This window comes from Salmo salar, chromosome ssa24 (assembly GCF_905237065.1).
Source record: "Salmo salar chromosome ssa24, Ssal_v3.1, whole genome shotgun sequence".
NCBI classification, from domain to species: domain Eukaryota; kingdom Metazoa; phylum Chordata; class Actinopteri; order Salmoniformes; family Salmonidae; genus Salmo; species Salmo salar.
In genome coordinates, this window is record NC_059465.1 from 16,242,441 (window position 1) to 16,267,377 (window position 24,937).

At 40.6% G+C, this 24,937-nt stretch overlaps 4 protein-coding genes across 6 annotated transcripts in view; 3 read left to right on the top strand and 1 right to left on the bottom strand.

Moving 5' to 3' along the window:
* The first annotated feature begins 2,937 nt into the window (after positions 1-2,937).
* LOC106584947 (chemerin-like receptor 1) lies at positions 2,938-7,977 on the top strand. The gene is made up of 2 exons (XM_014170631.2): positions 2,938-3,115; positions 6,692-7,977. The coding sequence occupies exons 1-2, from the start codon at positions 3,059-3,061 to the stop codon at positions 7,682-7,684; spliced, it is 1,050 nt and encodes a 349-aa protein (XP_014026106.1). The 5' UTR covers positions 2,938-3,058; the 3' UTR covers positions 7,685-7,977.
* A 189-nt stretch (positions 7,978-8,166) lies between these two features.
* cmklr1 (chemokine-like receptor 1) lies at positions 8,167-12,164 on the top strand. 2 transcript variants are annotated; one of them, XM_014170695.2, is made up of 2 exons: positions 8,167-8,269; positions 10,422-12,164. In XM_014170695.2, the coding sequence occupies exon 2, from the start codon at positions 10,450-10,452 to the stop codon at positions 11,488-11,490; it is 1,041 nt and encodes a 346-aa protein (XP_014026170.1). In that variant the 5' UTR covers positions 8,167-8,269; positions 10,422-10,449; the 3' UTR covers positions 11,491-12,164. The 2 variants fall into 2 exon arrangements, with proteins under 2 accessions (XP_014026170.1, XP_014026171.1); XM_014170696.2 differs by having other exon boundaries at positions 8,199-8,269; positions 10,239-12,164.
* Positions 12,165-13,841: 1,677 nt separating this feature from the next.
* LOC106584984 (C3a anaphylatoxin chemotactic receptor) lies at positions 13,842-15,944 on the top strand. The gene has a single exon (XM_014170692.2). It carries the CDS (start codon positions 15,111-15,113, stop codon positions 15,909-15,911), a length of 801 nt encoding a protein of 266 aa, XP_014026167.1. The 5' UTR covers positions 13,842-15,110; the 3' UTR covers positions 15,912-15,944.
* A 63-nt stretch (positions 15,945-16,007) lies between these two features.
* Positions 16,008-24,937, bottom strand: part of LOC106584983 (WSC domain-containing protein 2) — a 94,503-nt gene continuing 85,573 nt past the window's right edge. For both annotated transcript variants that reach the window (XM_014170690.2, XM_014170691.2), the window contains 3 exons: positions 23,513-23,677; positions 21,817-22,017; positions 16,008-18,963 (listed from right to left, as the gene is read on the bottom strand). In XM_014170690.2, the coding sequence (XP_014026165.1) occupies positions 18,605-18,963; positions 21,817-22,017; positions 23,513-23,677 (725 nt within the window). In that variant the 3' untranslated portion in view covers positions 16,008-18,604. The remainder of the gene's footprint in view (positions 18,964-21,816; positions 22,018-23,512; positions 23,678-24,937) is intronic.

Here is a 24,937-nt window from a genome sequence, read left to right on the forward strand (position 1 = left end):
GATCCTAATAAATTACCAATAAATACCAATAGTTCACTTACAGTGCATTTGGAAAGTATTCAGACCCCCTTGACTTTTTCCACACTTTGTTACGTTACAGCCTTATTCTAAAGTGGATTCAATCCCCCCCCCCATCAATCTACACACAATACCTTATAATGACAAAGCAAAATCAGGTTTTTAGAAATGTTCAGACCCTTTACTCAGTACTTTGTTGAAGTACCTTTGGCAGCGATTATAGCTTCCAGTCTTCTTGGGTATGACACTACAAGCTTGTCACACCTGTATTTGGGGAGTTTCTCCAATTCTTCTCTGCAGATCCTCTCAAGCTCTGTCAGGTTGAATGGGGAGCGTTGCTGCACAGCTATTTTCTAGGCTCTATCCGAGATGTTCGATCAGATTCAAGTCCGGGCTCTGGTTCGGCCCCTCAAGGACATTCAGAGACCCGTCCCGAAGCCACTCCTGCATTGTCTTGGCTGTGTGCTTAGGGTCATTGTCCTATTGGAAGGTGAACCTTTGCCCCAGTCTGAGGTCCTGAGCAGTCTGGAGCAGGTTTTCATCAAGGATCTCTCTGTACTTTGCTCCGTTCATCTTTCCCTCAATACTGACTAGTCTCCCAGTCCCTGCCGCGGAAAACATCCCCACAGCATGATGCTGCCACCACCATGCTTCACTGTAGGAATGGTGCCAGGTTTCCTCCAGACGTGACGCTTGGCATTCAGGCCAAAGAGTTTAATCTTGGTTTCATCAGACCAGAGAATCTTGTTTCTCATGGTCTGAGAGTCTTTAGGTGACTTTTGGCAAACTCCATGCGGGCTGTCTTGTGCCTTTTACTGAGGAGTGGCTTCCGTCTGGCCACTCTACCATAAAGGCCTGATTGGTGGAATGTTGCAGAGATGGTTGTCCTTCTGGAAGATTCTCCCATCTCCACAGAGGAACACCGGAGCTCTTTCAGAGTGACCATCAAGTTCTTGGTCACCTCCCTGACCAGGCCCTTCTCCCCCGATTGCACAGTTTGTGTCACAAGAATTTTCAATCCCAATGATAATAACTAACAATCAATAAGCTTTGACTAATCTCCAAGGTTTGTAAGACACTGGGTTAATAATTAGTCAAAGACTCAGTTTATGCAAAAGGTGTACAGTTTATACAGTTTATTCAGAGAACGTTCTGAAGTCCATTATACAAAGACATTCATTTTATAACTTGCTTCTTCCTTACGCACATACATCCACACAAACAGTAGGTGGGTTGTATCCCTCCCCAGAGTTCTTACCACTGTTAATCACTACCCAGCGCTGTCCGTTCCATTCCCCGAGATTAGAGGAACCTTGAAGTACTCCCTGTCCTATCATAAGTTTCTCCAGTTCTAGCCAGGTCGAGCCAAACACAGTCTTCATTGTTCTCAGTATTCTCTTAGGCACACACATACACACACATCTCTCTCCCTTACAGGTCTTCTTCTGAGCCTAGTTGGACTTACATTTAATACTTTAATTATTCCTTATACATGCTACATAAACTGTAATCCCTAATGGTTAAATTTCAGGGTCGAATTATTTAATCATTATCCTGGCGGCCAAACTGATAAAGGAAGAGGAAGAGTCTCGGTGTTTCCAAACTTCTTTCATTTAAGAATGATGGAGGCCACTGTGTTCTTGGGGACCTTCAATGTTGCAGAAATGTTTTGGTACCCTTCGCCAGATCTGTGCCTTGACACAATCCTGTCTCGGAGCTGTACGGACAATTCCTTCGACCTCATGGCTTTGTTTTTGCTCTGACATGCACTGTCAACTGTGGGACCTTATATAGACAGGTGTATGCCTTTCCAAATAATGTCAAATCAATTGACTTTACCACAGGTGTACTCCAATCAATTTGCAGAAACATCTCAAGGATGATCAATGGAAACAGGATGCACCTGAGCTCAATTTCGAGTCTCAGAGCAAAGAGTCTGAATACTTTTTTTTTTAATGGCAACATTAAGGGGTATTGTGTGTAGACTGATGAGAAAAATATATATATTTAATCAATTTTAGAATAAGGCTGTAGCATAACAAAATGTGGAAAAAGTCAAGGGTTCTGAATACTTTCTGAATGCACTGTATACATGGACTGTGACCAACATTACTGGAAGTTGTTCATGAGGAAAACAGCACCTCTTCAACCTCAGGAGGCTGAAGAAATGTGGCTTGTCACCTAAAATCCTCTCAAACTTTTACAGATGCACAATTGAGAGCATCCTCTCGGGCTGTATCACCGCCTGGTACGGCAACTGCACCGCCCACAACCGCAAGGCTCTCCAGAGGGTGGTACGGTCTGCACAACGCATCACCGGTGGCAAACTACCTGTCCTCCAGGACACCGACAGCACCCGATGTTACAGGAAGGCCAAAAAGATCATCAAGGACAACAACCACCCGAGCCACTGCCTGTTCACCCCGCTACCAACCAGATGGCGAGTTCAGTACAGGTGCATCAAAGCTGGGACCGAGAGACTGAAAAACAGCTTCAATCTCAAGGCCATCAGACTGTCAAACAGCCATCACTAACACAGAGAGGCTGCTGCCTACATACAGACTTGAAATCATTGGCCAGTTTAATAAATGGATCACTAGTCACTTTAATAATGCCACTTAAATAAGGTTTACATATCTTGTGTTACTCATCTCATATGTATATACTGTATTTTATACCATCTATTGCATCTTGCCTATGCCACTCTGTCATTGCTCATCCATATCTTTATATGTATATATTCTTATTCCATTCCTTTACTTAGATTTGTGTGTATTAGGAAGTTGTGGAATTGTTAGATGCAATGTTAGACATTGCTGCACTGTCAGAACTAGAATCACAAGCATTTCGCTACACTCGCAATAACATCTGCTAACCATGTGTATGTGACCAATAAAATTTGACTTGATTTGATGAAAAGTCCCCATTCGCCATGCTACTGGGTTCTTAACTTGTCCTTCTTTCATTCCTGAAATGTCGACGAGTCTCTTCATGTTTGTTAATCATTTCTGAAGGAGCTCAATGATAACAACACATTGCTATGATATTTGGAAGCTGCACTTTTTCTCAACGGAATATTCTAAATCTTTTTCATAAGGTAAGGTTAACTTCAGTGGGAATCTTTACACCAACAGCATGTGTTTGTCAATGTCCTGTAAAATGCAACCATTTTCTGGTGTGTTCCTTTTAACTCTTATCTTTCTCATAAGGTATTAGCCAAACGTCTGAACTGTCAGCCATTTGCTTCCAGACATTAGAACCATTGCTATTGCCACTCTTAAGCTACAAACAACTTGTTTAATGGAATAGCTTTTTAGTTAGTATAACATTTTCTTAAACTCATTGTTTGGTTTTAGGTTATGAATTTAGTAGGTGAAGTTAAATTGATGTACAGTGCCTTCAGAAAGTATTCACACCCCTTGACCTTTCCCAAATGTTGTTGTGTTACAAGGTGGGATTCAAATGGATTTAATTGTAATTTTGAGGGGGAAATGATCTACACAAAATACTCTGTAATGTCAAAGTGGAAGAAAAATGCAAACATAAGTCCCCAAAAATATATACAACTAAAACACTAATATATATTGATTAGAGAAGTACTCAGCCCCTTGGTACTCAGTTAATTTCTTTGCCATATTTTTTGCAGTATTTCTTTAGTGCCTTATTGCAAACAGGATGCATGTTTTGGAATCATTTTATTCTCTACAGACATCCTTCTTTTCACTCTGAGGATGGATCAACAACAACAACAATGTTGTTGATCCATCTTCAGTTTTCTCCTATCACAGCCATTAAACTCTATAACTGTTTTAAAGTCACCATGGGCCTCATGGTGAAATCCCTGAGCAGTTTGCTTCCTCTCCGGCAACTGAGTTAGGAAGGACACCTGTATCTTTCTAGTGACTGGGTGTATTGATGCACCATCCAAAGTGTAATTAATAACTTCACCATGCTCAAAGGGATATTCAATGTCTATTTTTTTTAATTTTTTACCCATCTACCATTAGGTGACCTTTATTGCGAGTCACTGGAAAACCTGCCTGGTCTTTAATGGTTGAATATGTGTTTGAAATTCACTGCTCAACTGAGGGACCTTACAGATAATTGTATGTGTGGGGTCCAGCACAGTGGTGGCACCTTAATTGGGGAGGACGGGCTCGTGATAATGGCTGGAGCGGAATAAGTGAAATGGTATCAAATACATCAAACACATAGTTTCCATGTGTTTGATGCCATTCCATTTGCGCCGTTCCAGCCATTATTATGAGCCGTCCTCCCCTCAGCAGCCTCCACTGGGGTACAGATACGAGGTAGTCATATATTTGTTTTAATGTTAAACACTATTATTGCACACAGGGTGAGTCCATGCAACTTATGTGACTTGTTAAGCACATTTTTACTCCTGAACTTATTTAGGCTTGCCATAACAAAGTGGTTGAATACTTATTGACTCAAGATATTTCAGCTTTTCATTTGCAATTAATCTGTAAAAATTTCCATAAACATAATTCCACTTTGACATAATAGGGTATTGTCTGTAGGTGACACAAAATCTACATTTATTAAATTTTAAATTCAGGCTGTAACACAACAAAATGTGCCCGACCACCTCGATTCAGTCTTATGTTGCAAAATTTGGAATGGTGTTTTTTTACATTGGATAAAAGTATAAACTCAGAGCTGCAAAACAATGGGAATGTAATTCTGCTTTGAAAGCTGATAAACTGGTAAACCTACGTTGAGAAAGTGGCCCTTTAATTTTTTGGCACACCTACTGGAGAGCTCTTTGTTGTCTACACCTATTTAGCATCGTTCACAACCTCTTAAGCTTGAGCCCCACCGATCTCTTTAAGGATTCACATGAGGCCATGTGCTAAACAGAGTGAGTAAGGTAGTGTATTTTAAACAACCAAAGAATACTAAAAGGGGTGAAAGTATTAATCTACAATAGGAAAAATTCCAGGTAAAAATACACTTTATCTAGTCCTTGGTCTATATTCTGATCTGACTTTAGTGCAGGTCATGTTTTTCTTCACATTACCGTCTCTGGTAAACACACACTATATCAAATCAAAGTTTATTTGTCACATGCACAGGATACAGAAGGTGTAAACGGTACAGTGAAATGGTTACTTGCATAGTTGCATAGTAGCAATATCAAAAATAGAAAGTGTCCAAATAAAAATATTTTATAAATATTATATAATTATTAGATTATGCTTACCCAGACACACTTGCCTAAATTGATGGGTCATGTGAAAGAAATGCCATAACTATCCCCCAGCCACATCTGGGGGATAGCGGATGGGTCACTATTGTCTTGACATGTACACATGCTCATGAAATACAATAGATGGCCATAATCACCCCCAGACACACCTGGCTAACTTGAGGGGTCATGTAATCATCTGTAAAAGTGGACTGTTGTTTAAACATGTAGCTAGCAAGCTTAACAATTAGCCATAATCCCAACCCATACTACTAGCAATACAAACAGACTGTCATAGCTAGCCACCATCCCTGAAATGCTGTAGTATGCATCTGCAGATAGCTAAAGCTAACCAACTAGGTTCAATGTTAGCTAGCTAGCTAACGTTAGGCTATAACTAGCAATGCAAATGGTTTTCAGAAATATGAATAATATTACTACACATATCATACACGTAAGGTTATCTAGCGAGTCAGCAAGCTAATGTTCGCTAGCTAGCTAACAGTACACTTTAATTTGCAATGAAAAAACTTTCTGACTAAATAAAAAATGTATACTATCTGAAAATGTACCTAGACTCTTACCTGTATACATGGATGAATACTTCACGGCAGACTGTAACTCCTTTAACTCCTTTTTGTTTGTACAACTTGTTTGGCCCGCGTTGTGTCAAGTAATTCTTCACACTGATCTTTGTCTATAGCATTGCTGCCCTGCTAAATTCAGGGCAGCAATGTTGTTGAGAGTAGTAGCAACACTTTTGCAGTTCTCCATGGCAAATATCTTTCTAAAACGCCGTGGTAGCAAGGATTATCTACAAATAATGAGCAGCTCATCTTATGAACAGAAACGTGCTACATGGCAGACCAATCCAAACTAATCTCTTGGCGTGTCCAGCCCATCCATTATCTCAGCCAATCATGGCTAGCAGGAAGGTTCCTGTCTTTTTCCATGGCTAAACCATTTAGGCTTGTCATTTAACAATAGTATTTGTATTTACAGATGGCATACACATTTATTATTAAGGCACATGACATTTCACATGTTCCAGAAGGCATTTCAGCCAAAAAAAACGTATTTTGAAAATATTCATGTTTTTACGTTCAAATGCCTCTCCTGTGAAGTAGTGACATCCAACATATGCCTAGCACATACACCTAGCTTCCTGAAACGGGTCGCAAATGTGGAAAAAGTCAAGGGGTGTGAATACTTTTTGAAGGCACTGTATGTGTTGCCGCATTGAATACATCCAGTCTTAAGAAAAGGTTGTAGTGGTCAAGTACAACTTGAACAAGTTGTAGTATGGGCCTACCTACAGTGCAAGATGCATGTTTTTATTTGATTAAAAATGATTTACTGGATAACTGGAAGGACATAGCATGTCATGTTCTTTTAGTTAGCATGCAGATGCAGTCATTACAGACAGGACCTGTTCTGACTGAATCATTGCATTCCTTTTTTTAGGGTAAAAAAACAACAGAAATCATGGCTGACTCACTCAACACATCAGGCTATGATGACTACGATGATTCAGTGGCAATACCTTCCCAGTCCCCAGTCATCTATGAGATGTATCAGATGAAGGGTGGCTTTAGATACATGTATGTGTCAGTGTACTCAGCCAACATTCTGCTGGGTCTACTGCTCAACTCTGCTGTCATCTTCATGACTGTAAAATGCAGGTCCAAGAAGAAACTGAGTCAACAGATATTAATCCTTGGCTTGGCTGTCACCCACCTCGTCTTCTGCCTCTTCGCCCCACTTTACCTGACCACTGCCTGGAACTACTTCTCCTGGACATTTGGGAAGGTTGTCTGCAAGCTGGGGTCCTACGTGATGTTTATGAACATGTTTTCTGTCTCACTGATGATCACCTTCTGGAATTTGTGCTGGAGTGTCCCTGGATGCTTTGAACACCGCATGTCCACCAACATGGTCCTGCTGTCCTGGTTCACTGGGGCCATACTAAGTACCCCATCTCTACTGTCCAGGGAGGTTCAGTACACTGTCGATGGACACGTCTGCCTTGACAACTATGGCTATACTGGAAGCTCCCAGATGTCTAAAGAAGGAAGGGAGAGATTGATGGCAGTGTTGATCAGTCGCTTCATTTTCGGGCTGCTGCTCCCTTTGGGTGTGAGATGTGTCAACTGTTTCTGCATGAACAGCATGGGAAACAACCAACTAAGGTCATGGGTTATTCGACCTGTGACTATTGCCCATTTCCTATGCTGGACTCCTGTCATTAGTCTCTCTGTGCTGCAAGTCACAATGGGGACAGGCAGCAGGTTGTTCACATACGCATTGCCCCCGGCCACTGCCCTGTCAGTCTTAAACAGCTGCATCTCTCCTATCATCTGCATATGGCAGGAGAAGAAGGAACAGAGCCTGAGAGGACCATCTCAGATGGAGGACAACAGAGAGGAGGATGAGGAGATGACATCCCTGACACGCTAACCATAAGGAGGATAATATCCTTGAGCAGTAATGGGAAAACCATACTGTAAACACAATTTGCAATTTATGAACAGCTTGAAATGTAGTTATAAATAGTGATATTATGCAAAATCTAAAACATTTTTTTATAAAATGTAATAAATACTTTATAAAATTGTCTTGTTAACAACTCACTGTATGTATAATTAATTACACATTGTATATAAAGACCTCTTGAGGTCATACATTACTTCTTGTTTTTAACCTGTGTTTATTTTCAATTCAAATGCTTGTCGAATAAAGATTTGACGAAACACATAACCATTAACATTTCTGAAAATATCTATTTTCAATCAAATTTGACAATTTTCCATAGTAAAAATGTGACACCAACAGTGTGGCATACTGTGACACAATACTTAGAACAAGGCCAAATAGAGTACTGAAAGTAGTGGAGTGGAATGGACATGTTTGGGAAACTGCACAGTCAGCCAGTGCTGTTGTATTGGTCAAAAACGGAGAGGAGTGGTAGGATATCACAAGTGACAGTCAATTGACAAGCACCACTGGACAGTGACATGTCAGCACCATCAATTGGTCTGTAAGGTAGGCTATTGTCTTTTCCTTCATTTCGGGACCATTGTTTCAGATCATCTAATGTTATGTTTGTGCTATAGATTACATATTAAGTTAATTGATTGGATAATTGTCAAGTACTGATTTAATGAATATAGGCAATAGCTAATACATCTATAATTGAGGATGTTTTCAACACTTGCAAAACAAGTATCTTACATTTTCACATAGGCCTATAGACATCAGTATTTTATTGAAGAGAGGGAGAAATTGATGAAGGCCATTGACGAAAGCCAAAATGTGAAGCTTTTAACTTTGCTAAAAATACATTAAAACTTCTTCAGGATCGGTGTCCCGTCCGTGGAACGGTTGAGCTAATGTAGGCTAATATGATTAGCATGAGGTTGTAAGAAACAAAAACATACTGTATCTGATATGGGCAGAAAGCTTAAATTCTTCTTAATCTAACTGCACTGTCCAATTTACAGTAGCTATTAGAGTGAAAGAATACCATGCTATTGTTTGAGGAGAGTGCACAATTATGAACTTGAAAATGTATGAATAAACCAATTAGGCACATTTGGGCAGTCTTGATACAACATTTTGAATAGACATGCAAGATTTCACTGGATCACTCTACAACTTTGCACATACAGTGCTGCCATCTAGTGGCCAAAGTCTTAATTGCCCTTGGGCTAGAATAATTAATTGTGCCCTTTCTCTTGCACTTCAAAAATGATGGTACAAAAAAAACTCTTTGTATTATCTCTTACCAGATCTAATATATTATATTCTCCTGCATTCCTTTCACATTTACACAAACTTCAAAGTGTTTCCTTTCAAATGGTATCAAGAATATGCATATCCCTGCTTCAGGGACTGAGCTACAGGCAGTTAAAATTTGGGTATGTTGTTTTAGGCGAACATTTTAAAAAAGCGGCGGATCCTTAAGAGACGTTTTTAATGGTGAGCGTTGAGCCTTTTCCTTTTCAATTTTCATTGAAGAGAGGGAGGACACGGTAGTAGGAGAACAGTGAGGAGAGAGTTAGTGACAAAGTAGCGATGGGCCTGGAACTCCAACCCACGTGATCACGAGCACATACAGTCAGGTCCAAAATTATTGGCACCCTTGATAAAGATAAAGTTAGGCAAAATTATGCAAAAACTGAGCTATTTTGTATGCTACATTTTTTGTAGAAATTACATTATTTTACACTTATACATTTGCTCATTTTACATTTAGATTTGACATTTTAGTAATTTAGTAGACACTCGTAACCAGAGTGACTTATACAATTAATGTATTAATCTTAAGATAGCTAGGTGAGACAACAAAATACCACAATCATAGCAAGCACATTTGCCCTCAAAGTATTTATCAGCAAAGTCAGTGGTAGTAGGAAAGGACAAGTAAAAAAATACCAAATAATAAAAAGAGGAACAGTGGAAACTAAATTACCCCATAACATCAAAGATCCACCACCATATTTGGTCAGATGCCATGAAGATAGAGCTCTTTGGCGTCAAAAAACGGAAGTGTACCAGGACATTTTAGCCAAAAACTTGGTTGCCTCTGCCAGGCCACAAGAAATCGTTAATTAACCACAAAATCAACATTTTGCAATGGCCATCTCAATCTCCGGACTTGAACCCCTTTGAAAACCTTTGGTTTAAATTGAAGAGGGCAGTCCATAAGTGCAGACAAAGGATATCAAGGAAAAATATTCTGTATGGAGGAATGGTCTAAGATCCCTCCCAATGTGTTCTCCAATCTCATAAAATACTTTAGAAAATTGCTCAGTGTCGTTATCCTTGCAAGGAAGGGTGCTGGAGTAATGAAAACAAGGGTGCCAATAATTTTGTCCCCTACCATATTTAGATTTTTTTTTTTACTTCTAAACAAAATCCTCCTTCTCTGAGAAATTGTATTGAGCATGCAATATAGCTCAGTATTTGTATTATTTATTTTATACAGTCTTTTTTTCTCATCTTTATCCAGGGTGCCAATCATTTTGGACCTAACAGTCGGTAGAAGGCGGTGCTCTTTACCAAATAGACCACCTCAGATTTGTTTGAAGTGGACATGTTCAGAAACAGACATGTAAATTACCCATGGCTAGAAGACTCTGAAGTAAAGGGTTGAGAACAACAGTTTCCTAACGACAATATCTTATCTTCCCAGGGATTGCAAGCCAAATAACTGCAACACAATGGAGGATTATATATATGATTATGATTTTAGCAATTACACCTATGACAATGTTACTCCTCCGGAGGATGTAGATTTCAAAACCCACAAGACATGCTTCACAGAAGTTTCATGCGCCTCCCTCCTGGTGGTCAATGTAGTTATCTTCCTGCTGGGGGTTTGTGGGAATGGGGTGGTCATCTGGATCGCTGGTCTCAAGATGAAGAAGACAGTCAACACCACCTGGTACCTCAGCCTGGCCGTCTCCGACTTCATATTCTGTGCCTGTCTCCCCTTCAACATCATCAACACGGTGACAAAGGACTGGATCTTTGGGCTCTTCATGTGCAAGTTCACCTCTTTTGTGATGTTCCTCAACATGTTCTGCAGCATCTTCCTCCTGGTCGTCATCAGTGTTGACCGCTGTGTGTCAGTGATGTTTCCAGTGTGGGCTCAGAACCACCGCACCATGGGCAAGGCCTCTGTAGTGGTGGTTCTGGCCTGGGTTGCCTCTGTCGCCCTCAGCATCCCCTCCATGGTGTTCAGAGACGTCAAAACCCATTTAGGGATGAGAAAGTGTTTCAATAACTACAGAGACCAACACAGCCACAAGATGATCGCAGTGAGTCGGTTCATTGGTGGGTTTGTGCTGCCATTCTTAATCATCATCTTTTGTTACTCTGTCATCATCCTGCGACTGAGAACCAACCGAATGATGAGCAAGTCCTCCAAGCCCTTCAAAGTTATGACTGCCCTGATAGCCACATTCTTCATCTGCTGGCTGCCCTACCATGTCTTTGTACTGCTTGAGCTGAACCACCAAAGCTACGACCTGGAGGTTATAAGAGCTGGGCTTATGGTGGGCACTACTGTAGCCATAGCTAACAGTTTCCTCAACCCAGTGCTGTATGTTTTCATGGGCAATGACTTCCTGCAGAAATTCAAGAGCTCCATACTGTCTAAGATGGCGAATGCCATCGGAGAGGAGGGCCGCACCACCAGCCGCTACCTCTCCAGGTCCAGCTCCATGGAGGGCAGCCGCAGAACCTCCACACACATCTAAATCTCTATGATGATGGTAAGGCCTCAGTGGCTGCAGAGACTAAGAACACAATTTTGTTCAGCAACGCTTTGTCTTGTAGAAATGTCATGTAAGGTGTATTTTCACTTTATGGTCTAATGGACTAGTTATATTTGTCATATATTTGTATAATCACATGTAGTGCTCTTTGTCTCATGTTAAAACGTCTATCTATTTGATTTGTTTCTCCCATGAGCTCCAATATATTTTCCTACCGTAACTTTTTCCAACCAATTTGAATGTCATTATCTCACATACAGAATGCGATGGAGGCCTTGCTGTGGAGTGATCTTTTGTAGTGACGTGACCTAACATAGGCTTATAACCTATTTACTATACATATTGAAATAACAACCTAATAACCTAATAATAATAACCTCTGTATAATGTGTGTCCCTGTAGATCGTAAAATGTTCATCTTATAAGCAGAAGTCCATTTGTTTCAGTGAGTGACCAAGCTCATAGTTCAACGACGTCAGTGAAAACAGGAAATCCTCCTTTTTGACAGCCATGTCTCTTGAGGGGAAATGTTTTTGAGGGGAAATCATTGTGACCTCTTTGTGGTAATTTGTATAAATTAAGCTGAAACATATCTCTACCGCTGATAAAAAAAAGCTACCTTCTAAAAGGAAATGAACATCACACTGCTTACAGTACGAAGAGCAGAAAGACTATTCACACACTTTGAAGTGTACACTGGGTGTACATAACAATAAGAACACCTTCCTAATATTTGCCCTCAGAACATCCTCCATTCATCTAGGCATGGACTCCAGAAGGTGTGGAAAGCATTCCACGTGGATGCTGGCCTATGTTGACTCCAATGCTTCCCACAGTTGTGTCAAGTTGGCTGGATGTCCTTTGGGTGGTGGACCATTCTTGATACACATGGGAAACTGTTGAGCGTGAAAAACCCAGCTGCATTGCAGTTCTTGACACAAACCAGTGCACCTGGCACCTACTACCATACCCTGTTCAAAGGCACTTAAATATTTTGTCTTGCCCATTCACTCTTTGACTGGCACACACACACAATCCATGTCTTAATTGTCTCAAGGCTTAAAAATACTTCTTTAACCTTTTATCTACACTGATTGAAGTGGATTTAACAAGTGACATCAATAAGGGAGCATAGCTTTCAACTGGATTCACCTGGTCAGTCTATGTCATGGAAAGAGCAGGTGTTCATAATGTTTTGTGCACTCAGTGTATATGCAGTGCATTCAGAAAAGTATTCACACCCCTTGACTTTTTCCACATGTTGTTACGTTACAGGCTTATTCTAAAATGGATTGCATACATTTTGGGGAACATTAGAGCATCGCTGCACAACTATTTTCAGGTCTCTCCAGAGATGTTTGATCGGGTTCATGTCCGGGCTCTGGCTGTGCTACTCAAGGATATTCAGAGACTTTTGCCGAAGTCACTACTGCGTTGTCTTGGCTGTGTGCCTAGGGTGGTTGTCCTGTTGGAAGGTTAACCTTCACACCAGTCTGAGGTCCCGAGTGCTCTGGAGCAGGTTTCGCATAAAGGATCTATCTGTGCTTTGCTCCGTTCATCTTTCTCTCGATCCTGACTTGTCTCCCAGTCCCTGCCGCTGAAAAACATCCCCACAGCATGATGCTGCCACCACCATGCTTCACCATAGGGATGGTGCCAGGTTTCCTACAGCCGTGACGCTTGGCATTCAGGCCAAGGAGTTCAATCTTGATTTCATCAGACCAGAGAATCTTGTTTCTCATGGTCTGAGAGTCCTTTAAGTCCCTTTTGGCAAACTCCAAGCGAGCTGTCATGTGCCTTTTAGTGAGGAGTAGCTTTCGTCTGGCCACTCTACCATAAAGGCCTGATTGGTGGAGTGCTGCAGAAATGATTGTCCTTCTGGAAGGTTCTCCCATCTTCACAGAGGAACTTTGTGACCATCAGGTACTTGGGCACCTCCCTGACCAAGACCCTTCTTCCCCAATTGCTCAGTTGGCCGGGCGACCAGCTCTAGGAAGAGTCTTGGTGGTTCCAAACTTCCTCCATTTAAGAATGATGGTGGCCATTGTGTTCTTGGGGACCTTCAATGCAGCAGAAATGTTTTGCTACCCTTCCCCAGATCTGTGCCTTGACACAATCCTGTCTCGGAGCTCTACGGACAATTCCTTCGACCTCACGGCTTGGTTTTTGCTCTGACATGCACTGTCAACTGTGGGACCTTATATAGACAAGTGTGTGCCTTTCCAAATCATGTCCAATCCATTGAATTTACCATAGGTGGACTCCAATCATGTTGTAGAAACATCTCAAGGATGTTGATCAATGGAAACAGGATGCGCCTGAGCTCAATTTCGTGTCTCATAGCAAAGGGTCTGAATACTTATGTAAATAAGTTTAACTTAAAAAAAAATAAAAAATTGCAAACAATTCTAAAAACAGGATTTTGCTTTTAAAAATGTATTTAATGAATGTTAGTGTAATGCTGTAACGTAACAAAATGTGGAAAAAGTCAAGGGGTCTGAATACTTTCAGTCAAAGGGTCTGAATACTTTCCGAATGCACTGTATACATCTGCCTCAGCTATTGCAAACATCCATACACAACATATCGTCCAGTCCTATCCAAAACAAATAATTTGTGGTCGTCTGGATCGCTGGATATTGCGTTTTGGAACAAAACTCTTCATTTATATTTCCTGCCATACATCACCCATCTTGTTGTGGCTATGTAATCAGATTTGTACCATGCCATGTAATTCAGCCCACCTCACCAACTGTCAGATCACTGGAAGGAATGGAATGGTTAATGTATTTGTAAAAACACAACCATTGTTCTGTTCAATCTACCTCTTTAATTTGTTTATCTGATGAATAAGATGAATAGGCTAGAATCTTGTATTGCAGAGGAAGGCAACCCTGGTCCTGGAGTGCTGCAGGCACTTCATGTGTTTGATTTAAACGACCTGGAAGACCAGTGTGTTGAATTTATGCAATCACTGAACTTATCAATTAGCTCAGTTGATCAGGTGTGGCGCCTAGTTGTAACAAAATCCTGTTATATGTGTGGCACTCCAGGAACAGGGCTGCCTACCCCTGTTGTTTGTATATTGGACCATGTTTGTAATTATTTATGGTAAACCACAGAAAGAGAAGCTGCTTATTAAAATGAACTTAACTGGGAAGCAGAAAGAGCATTGTCACATTCTAACTGAATTGCATTTGTAATTCTGCAGCAGACTATTTCTGCCTTTTTCTGATTAAATCCAATGTTTTGAGAAATAGAAAGTTAATTGATGTACACTTATTAGGCTTTAGGTTAGCTTACAGTCACAATACTGTTTTTGTTTAATGTACATTGTTTTAATGTATTTAATAATTAAAAGTCATGTGACAGAAACAAACTGCTGTTTCCAACCATCTTTATGTGTATGCCATGAACAGTTTATTGAAAAAGTGCATGTCATTACATTAGTTACCCAGCAGTTGCAAAACAGCATGCATCATATATGAGCCTGCTGCCTCTGTAATGTCCAAAGGGCCAAAGTCAATGTTTTGTATTGGATGCTGTACCTGACCAGGTTTAGGTGTAGGTTTATTTTCCCTTCATTATACATTTTAAATTGAATGTCAATGTCAGTTCATGAATTTACTCCTCCCAAGTACATAGGTTTCAAAACCCACAAGACATGCTTCACAGAGGTTTCATGCGCCTCCCTCCTGGTAGTTATCTTCCTGCTGGGGGTTTGTGGGAATTGGGTGGTATTCTCGATTGCTGGTCTCAAGATGAAGAAGACCGTCAACACCAACTGTTACCTCAGCCTGCCCATCTCCGACTCCATATTCTGTGCCTGTCTCCCCTTCAACATCATCTACATGGTAGCAAAAGACTGTATCTTTGGGCTGTTCATGTGCATGTTCACCTCTTTCACGATGTTCCTTAACATGTTCAGCAGCATCTTCCTCCTGGTCATCATGAGTGTTGACCGTTATGTACTGGTCGTATATCCAGTTTGGGCCCAAAACCAGTGTACCGTGAGGATGGCCTCTGCAGTTTTGGTCCTTGCCTGGGTCATCTCTGTTGCACTCAGCATTGCCTCCATAATGTTTTGTCAGGTCACCACAGACTACACAACAACATGCTTTAACAACTACCCATCCCAAAATAGCCACCTAATTGTAGTTATGAGTCGATTTGTCAGCAGCTTTGTGCTCCCGCTTCTCCTAATCATCTTCTGCTTCTCTGTCATCACCCTGCAACTGAGGACCAACAGGATGACCAGGTCCTCCAAGTCCTTTAGAGTTATGACTGCCCTGATAGCCATGTTCCTCATCGGCTGGCTGCCCTACCATGTCTTCATTATACTGCAATCCGGAGCCAGGGATCAAGCTTATCTAACTGTTATTCATGAAGGTCTGAAGATATGATGGACTAAATACATACTAACCAACGTCTGGTGTACTTTTACTACCATACAACATTTATTTCAGATTGCATGTTTATTTGGAATCGCAGTCCTTTACTTCCATTCTATTACCTTATTTATTGGGTATAATCACATTACATTCATTCCATACAAAATACATTCAAATGTGACACCCCTTTTGAGATAGTGGTAGCCTGTCAATGAGAGCAAAAAACACTCAAAGTTAAAGTCCTATGTCAAAAATAGAAGAAATAGCTCCCATTTACTTGTTGCATTATAAATATATTCATTTTGTTGCACATACTATAAAAATATATGTGTATATTTTGGAAGGAATTTTTTCTTTCATTGCACTCTTTCTACATGTGACCAATAGAGACACGCGCACATTATACATCAGTCAACATAAAGTGCTGGGTGTACAAAATCAAATGCTTCACTTGCAGATTATTTTGATGTATTTTAGCTTTCTATTCTCTGTTGCGCAGTACCTATGGCTGGGACTATTATATAGCTTGTTTTGCGATACCAAAGCAATCTAGAAAATGGGGTGTGTCACTTTCAGCATTACTCACCTTCAACAAAAATGATCAGGGATTGTATGTCAAGAAAAAAAAGCATTGAGGGGAAAACTCTAATTTCAAATCATCTATAACTTGAATAAATGCCTTTTGGGCCTTTGGGGTAGTAAGCGTTCAGCTACAGTACATGGTACAGCTGTATTAACCTTACAGTGAAACACTTTTTGGATCATATTCAAGTTAAATAAGAGAAGACAAATATTTAAATAATGAACCTTCATTATCTCTTAGTTATGAAGTCCCTAAGCGACACAATATTCATTTTGATTGATTTTGGTGTGTTTGAGTAATTATTGGCAGGCAAATTTGACTGCCCCCCCATAAAAAGGTATAAATTGAAGTGTTAAACTCTCTGGGTATGCTTGATAACTCCACAGTCTTGATCTAATGTGCCTCAACCACACAGTGAGGTGGCATACTATTATTGATTGTTAACCCTGCCTCTTCCCAGCCTGTATTAGCCTGAAATCTATGAGCCAAATGGAAATCTGTATGTGTCCTCAAACGTTCGATCAGTGCATTGCACTGACACAATATTTGCAATAATTGCATAACAACATCCTTGGTATTTTGTTCCATAAGCTAGAACACTCTTGACACTAGTGTGTCTGATGATGCATTAAGCGGACTTTTTAATATCAAATATCATCAATAATATATTCACATTACCAATAATATTTGATATTAGTAATCATTTTATTTTCCCTACATTTCAACTTAAAGCCAACAGTCAGCTGATAGAAAAGGCACCACATTATAATTTTGCTTCAAACCACCATTATAAGGAAAGCAGCAAGTTCTGCAGAGTCATTTAGCAGAAGTGGTAGTTTCAAAATAGCGCTGTTTGCAGAAAACTACGTTCAATAAATCCACAATAAATGTATCATGCGCAGTGTGTCTGGCTGACCACATCTGAGGAGACCAAGGATGAACAAGCTGTCGATGAGTCGAGGCTAGTTATTGAAAGGGCTGTCTTGACAAGAGTCCGGAGTGTTCCATAGAGCCTGATGGTCAAAATAAACTATGGAGTGTTAATTATTTAGTGTTCCAGAGCTGTTGCCAGTAACCAAAAGGACAGCTGTAATGCACAGTAGGACTGATACAGCACAGTTTTAAGTGAGGCCACTGCTTCAGAGAAGCAGAGCAGCTGTTTGATAGTGCTGTATTACCTCTTCTCGTTAGAATACTGCTGAAGTATGAGAAGAGTGAAGATCTAGCCTCATGGTGGGTTCACAGGGGTAGATGGAGAGATGAGTGTTCAGTCCCATTCATTACCTCTTTTAGATGGACACGGGGGTTTTCGCCAACCAAATCCAAGTCCAATAGTACGGTTTTGACCACCTCCTAATTTTAAATCTAGTTGCTCTCAAACATACTGTATTCAGCAAGTAGAGGTATAGATTTTTCATCTCTAACAAAACAAAACATTTAGTTGAAAATGACAGATCATTAAAAGGTTTTGTGACATTTCAAACCATTTCATGAAAGAGTATTTGTTCTCCTAATCTGTGATAGCAGCAGATCCTATTCGTAATGCACATTATGCATATAAATAGACTTCTTACAGTGCTTTTTCATCACTTTCCGATGAACAGGAATTTTATTTTGTGGTCAGTAATCCAGCCACTATTTACTTGGATGTGCTTCCAACACAGCTACTGTACCTTCATGTTAAGTCATAAAGCACACACATGCATAGAGGGAGAAGTGCTTTTCATTGGTCTGTATTTGAGTTTCCTAATGTCAAAGGTCAAATCAAAATCAATGTGCAGAGTGCTGTGCTGAATGTATGTTCATCTGCCAAGTAGCTAAATGTCCTTTTTAAAGCAGTATACAGTATGATGCTGTTGTCCTAATCAATACGGTTGTGTGCCTGTCAGTCAAACAAATAAAGGAAAGGGATGTAAGAAAGAAGGAGACAGAGAAGTGGAGGGGAACAGAGAAGTATATTAAATAAAAACGTATTTCCTACACACAGATTTTCAGTTCATGTGACTTTTATATTTGACGCCATTTGGACATGGATGCCATTAATTAATCCTAGAATGAAGGGAAGGGATAGAAGAACAGAGTGAGAAATGGCGAGAGAGGGAGAGGGAAAGGAGAGGAGGTATTATCTCGGAGTTGGTCGGTACTCCTTCGGAACCCCGGCCATGTTCCTCTTCTTTAGGGAAGCGTCTACAGTCATGACCAGTTCGTCAATGCTAGTGCGCATCTCAGGTGTGTACGGGTCATAATCCAGTTTACGCAGGCCGGAGCGCTTGAATTTACCGTCCTTCTGTCCCTCTACACAGAGCAGGCGGTTCTCGGCCACCTCCAGGCCCAGAAACAGGACCATGTCCTTGAGCTTGGAGAACAGGTCCCTCTTCAGCTCCTCAAAGTGGACCACATGGACGTTCCTCCCATAACGCAGCCAATCCAGTGTGTGGGACGCCCACCAAGGAGCATAGTTCTTCACAAACTCAGGCCACTCTGCAAAACAACACAGAACACCAGAAGCAGATGAAAAATGATCGAATTGTGTGAGAAGGCCTAAAATCTTACTTAAGGGTACACAATTGATCTAAATACTTTATGAATGCACTATATGTATAGGGTTAACATTTACATTTTACATTTTAGTCATTTAGCAGACGCTCTTATCCAGAGCGACTTACAGTAGTGAATGCATACATTTCATACATTTTTCAGTTATATCCAATGTAAATAATTCTAATCCAAAATTGGAAGAAAACACCTATAAATGGGGCACTATTGGCTGTATGAGCAGCCCAGCGAACAGCAGGATTTTTTTTATTTGAATATCATTTTAGAATACAATCTCTGCAGCTCTCTACATCCCCAGGGAACCCTAGGTAGTGGATCCATTCTCCCTGTAGAAGAATCATCAAACACTGATATTATTTTATTTAAGAGGTCTGGTGCAATTCCCCAAGTGTAATCACGGCACATGCCTTCTCTGAGACCCGGGCTTCCTTGGGGGGATTAAATTAAGCAAGTTTTTGTCCTTTTAACAGACAGACCTGCTGCAGTCTGGGAGGCTCAGGATTTGCCACCAGGGTCAATGGACAGCTGCAGGGGCAGGACATACTGTAGAGCAGGTGACAGCTAGGATAGGGATCTACTGTTGTGGCACCAGTAGGTCTACCAGCACCCTACAGTATACATTGTCCTTCAGTTGACTGCTAAGACAGTTCAGTGCACCGTACCCTTTTGGAATACTTTACTGCAGAAACCTTTACATTTTTTACAAGCCACAGTCCATAAAGGAGTTGGCAGGCAAAACCAGGGCTGCATTAGCATGTATCTTTACTAGGAGGAGAGGGATGGTTGTTAAAGTGTAAGTCTGCTGAGTTAGCAGTGCAGGCTTGGGGATTCAGATGATATGAGAGTGGAAGTTATACTGCCATAGTGAACTGCAGAAGAACATTGCATGTTAAAGTGCAGCAGTGAAGCAGAGAAACAGTCTGCCACAGTTTTCTTATCAGATAGCGAAACCAAAACTGGAGAGCCAAAACACTACAGCTGTTGAATCCCTCTTGACAAACCTCATGCATTGTATGCCAGGAAACATTGGTAAATACAGTAGGCAGTCCTAATCCGAGTAGGATAGTACAATTCAACTATTTTAATGTAGTATGTGAATGGATAGAGGTTTGTTTGTTTGTCAGTCAGTTGGAGTTCAGTTACAGTGGCCATGGACCAAGGTTGTTGAGCCCCTCTGGACATCAGGAAGTACAGAATGTTAGCCTATAAGGGGGGCAAAAAGCTAATACAGTACACTGAAAGGAGCTGTGTGAATAACTTAATTATGTAGCAAAGGGACAATTGTTGGTTTAGGGATTGTAAGATAATCTTTTTGACAAATTCAATAATTTGACGTAATCATCCAGAGACCACTTCCGAATATGACACATAGCCTATACTTATGCATGTGCAACATTCAAACACTATCGCCAAAATAATTTGTTTTGCATTCAAGGTAATTGTGAGGCTGCAGTGCATTAAAAGGCGTCAGTAACTCTAACAGTAACTCTAACATCATCATAACACCCTACAGTACAGCCCCCCTCTAAGGCCTGGGTCCGGTGATCACACAGCTAGGGCCGGCTCTTACACAATGTCCTGCTGAGTCAGAGGTTCCATCTCGAATGGCACCATATTCCCTATTTTGTGCAATATACAGTATAGGGAATATGGCAGGGTTCCCCAATAGACAGCTAACGGGCCAAATTTGTCCCGTGGGTAATTTTATTTGGGCCCCCAAGTTGTTGGACATAAAAGACTGTAAAATCACCAGGAAATCAGCTCAAAGTCATTTTTATTTAGAAAATATGTTCCCAAACTTACAAGGGATTTCAGATAGGAGCTGGTTGCCATGGTTACTGACACACTCTGAAATGTGCGAAGGGAAACATTTATAATATGACAACATACCAAAAACAATTCTGCCCATTGGAGGAGCTGAAACCCCATTATATCATTCAGCTATTGAAAGCCTCTGTGGTTAACCACATTGTTAACCACATTGTTTTTACACACATTTAACCCCTTATTTTGGTTGGCACACAACTACTTCCATTCATTTGTATGGGTCATGTGACACATGTCTCCCTTTTTATAGAATGGTCTTATTAGTTTGTAGGCCAAACCGTTTGGATGCTACAGACGTTTTTGTGAGAAGAACGATTTTCGGGATGTCTCCTGGTCTGACAAACAGTGCAGTAGCTTTGCCACTTTCCACCGCAGATGCGACATAGGTTGATGTGCTGAATTGAGACGCAGCCCATGCAGAAAAAAACAGATATCTCTAGCTTGATCTGCTGGGTTTTGATGGGGAATTTTTTATTATGTTACTTAGATTAAAGCACTGGTGCATCAGTAAACTCTAGGGGGTTTTAATAAAGAGAGAGCCACTGAAAATGGGCATGCAGTAGCATGATGGGGAAAAGGCATATCCACAGTATGCCAAGCCTGTTCATATCTGTTGATTTCACCTAGTCATGACTCATCAATAATTTACATCACATACCCTTATTACTGTGTAATTATACTAATGTAATTACTGTTACAAGTATTGTAATTACTAATGATTGTACTTGCACTGTACTTACAGCAGTAACCCTAGTAATCTATTAAAGAGCACTGTAATATAAAGTGTAACTGACAGTTGAATAGATGAATCATTTTCATTGCAAGACAGTGGAAGGACAGAATGCACAAATACAGTAGGTCGAAAAAAGTAAAAAAAATAAGCATTGGCATTCGCTGAGGACGAGAGACTGAATTGTGGACACAGTGACAACATGTTGTCTAAAGTCTCACCTTTCCCTCTCCAGTGGGCCTGCGAGGCGAATCCAATATGGCCGCCGTACTTGCGGTTGAACTCAGCCATGAGGGCTTTGTAAGGGTTGCGGATCATGACGATGCTGGCGTCAAAGGCTTCAATCTCCTTCTTGCCACTCTCATGTGTTTTAATGCAGATGGTCCTACCACTCCGCCAATGGTCTCGTTCACCTTTGAAGCCTTAGAAAAAAGTATATATATACAGTACCAGTCAAAAGTTTGGACACACCTACTCATTCAAGGGTTTTTCTTTATTTTTACTATTTTCTACATTGTAGAATAATAGTGAAGACATCAAAACTATGAAATAACACATACGGAATCATGTAGTAACAAAAAAAGTGTTAAACAAATCAAAATATATTTTATATTTGAGATTCTTCAAAGTAGCCACCCTTTGCCTTAATGACAGCTTACAACACTCTTGGCATTCTCTCAACCAGCTTCATTAAGGTAGTCACCTGGAATTCATTTCAATTAACAGCTGTGCCTTGTTAAAAGTTAAAATAATGTATTTCTTTCTTAATGCGTTTGCGCCAATCAGTTGTGTTGTGACAACGTACGGGTGGTATACAGAAGATAGCCCTATTTGGTAAAAGTCCAAGTCCATATTATGGCAAGAACAGCTCAAATAAGCAACGTGAAACGACAGTCCATCGTTACTTTAGGACATGAAGGTCAGTCAATGCAGAACATTTCAAGAACTTTGAAAGTTTCTTCATGTTCAGTCGCAAAAACCATCAAGCCCTCTGATGAAACTGGCTCTCATGAGGACCGCCACAGGAAAGGAAGACCTAGAGTTACCTCTGTTGCAGAGGATAAGTTCATTAGAGTTACCAGCCTCAGAAATTGCAACCCAAATAAATGCTTCACAGAGTTCAAGTAACAGACACATCTCAACATCAACTGTTCAGAGAAGACTTGAATCAGGCCTTCATGGTTGAATTGCTGCAAAGAAACCACTACTAAAGGACAACAATAATAAGAAGAGACTTGTTTGGGCCAAGGAATGAGCAATGGACATTAGACCTGTGGAAATCTGTCCTTTGGTCTGATGAGTCCATATCGGTTTCAACCGGCGTGTCTTTGTGAGACGCAGAGTAGGTGAACAGATGATCTCCGCATATGTGGTTCCCTCCGTGAAGCATGGAGGAGGAGGAGGTGTGATGGTACTTTGCTGGTGACACTGTCTGTGATTTATTTAGAATTCAAGGCACACTTACCCAGCATGGCTACCACAGCATTCTGTAGCAATACGCCATCTCATCTTGTTTGCCCTTCGTGGGACTATAATTTGTTTTTCAACTTGACAATGACCCAACACAATTCCAGGCTGTGTATGGGCTATTTGACCAAGAAGGAGAGTGATGGAGTGCTGCATCAGATGACCTGGCCTCCACAATCACACAACCTCAACCTAATTTAACACTTTTTTGTTTTTTACATGATTCCATATGTGTTATTTCATAGTTTTGATGTCTTCAATGTAGAAAATAATAAAAATAAAGAAAAACCCTTGATTGAGTAGGAGTTCTAAAACTTTGGACCGGTAGTGTATATATATATGGAAATGCTTAAAGTAAATTTTTTACTGTGTAAGTGACTGCATGACTTCCCAATGTATGACTACCCAGTACCCATGTCATCTTTTACGTCTAGGTGAGGCCTACAGTACCTTTGTTGTAGAGGGAGCCATCAAAGTAGTAGCTGCCTGTGTAGAAGCCGGTGGCCAGCTCTATGAGGTGGCGGGCCCAGGTGTTGCCAGCCCCGGGGAAGCTGGCCAGGGCAATCAGCTGCTTGGAACGTGTGGGCAGGAAGCGCCGGTCCATGCAACGGTTATCTGAGGGAACACAGGATAGAACACAGGTCACACACGTGATACACAATAATGAATGAGAAAATTAAATACACAGACTTATGTGTTCCTTACTAAAAATAGTCTTATTAACCTGCCACAGAATTGAAATAGCTGGACAGTGAGAGAGAATGTCAAAGGGTCTCTGTACAGTAGGAATCTCCAATGGCTTCTGTAAGCCCCTGAAGGACTGGTGAACATAGACAGCTCTTTCAGGGTCATACATCCTAGACCTGGAGCAGACATGTGTTTCTACTATAGAGGAAAAAATATGGCAAAGGTCATGAATAATGCCTTTGAAATCCAGTCATTGCTTCAAATGTCCTGCACTGTACAACACAAATCAATAACTTTCTTGTAACAGATGACATTTACATTCTGACTATCTCTGAAACTCCCTTGGATAATACCTTTGATGATTCAGTGGTAGCAATACATGGTTATAACATCTACCGTAAAGACAGAAATGCCAATGGGGGCGGTGTTGCGGTCTATATTCAAAACAGTTCCTATATAGCTTAGAGAGGATCTCATGTTAAATACTGTTAAAGTAATATGGCTACAGGTTCATCTGACTCACCTAAAGATCATTCTTGTGGGAAGCTGCTATAAACCACCAAGTGCTAATAGTCAGTATCTGGATAATATGTGTGAAATGCTTGATAATGTACGTGATTTCAACAGAGAGGTATATTTTCTGGGTGATTTAAATATTGACTGGCTTTCATCAAGAAAAAACTTCAAACTGTAACCAGTGCCTGCAACCTGGTTCAGGTTACAGTCAACCTACCAGGGCAGTTACAAACAGCACAGGAATGAAATCCTCAACATGTATTGATCACATCTTTACCAATGCTGCAGAAATGTGCTTTAAAGTAGTATACAAATCCATAGGATGTATTGATAACAATATAGTAGCCATATCTAGGAAAACCAAAGTTCCAAAGGCTGGGCATAATATAGTGTATAAGAGGTCATACAATAAGTTTTGTAGTGATTCATGTGTTGATGATGTAATTAATATTTTCTGGTCTGTGGTGTGTAATGATGTAACGCGGGTAGTATAGAGGGGACCAAGGCGCAGCGTGTATAGTGCTCATATTTACTTTTTAATGATTACACTTCAACAAAACAACAAAACGACCGACAACAGTTCCGTCAGGACACTTGACAAAACGGAAAACAACTACCCACAAAAACCCAGGAAAAAAAACCCTACTTAAATATGATCTCCAATCAGAGGCA

Coding starts and splice junctions, on each gene's coding strand:
- cmklr1 (XM_014170695.2), top strand. CDS start 10,450: ATGGAGGATTATATATATGATTATGATTTTAGCAATTACACCTATGAC.
- LOC106584947 (XM_014170631.2), top strand. CDS start 3,059: ATGATATTTGGAAGCTGCACTTTTTCTCAACGGAATATTCTAAATCTT. Junction 3,116..6,691: donor TTCTAAATCTTTTTCATAAG/GTAAGGTTAACT, acceptor TCCTTTTTTTAG/GGTAAAAAAACAACAGAAAT.
- LOC106584984 (XM_014170692.2), top strand. CDS start 15,111: ATGTCAATGTCAGTTCATGAATTTACTCCTCCCAAGTACATAGGTTTC.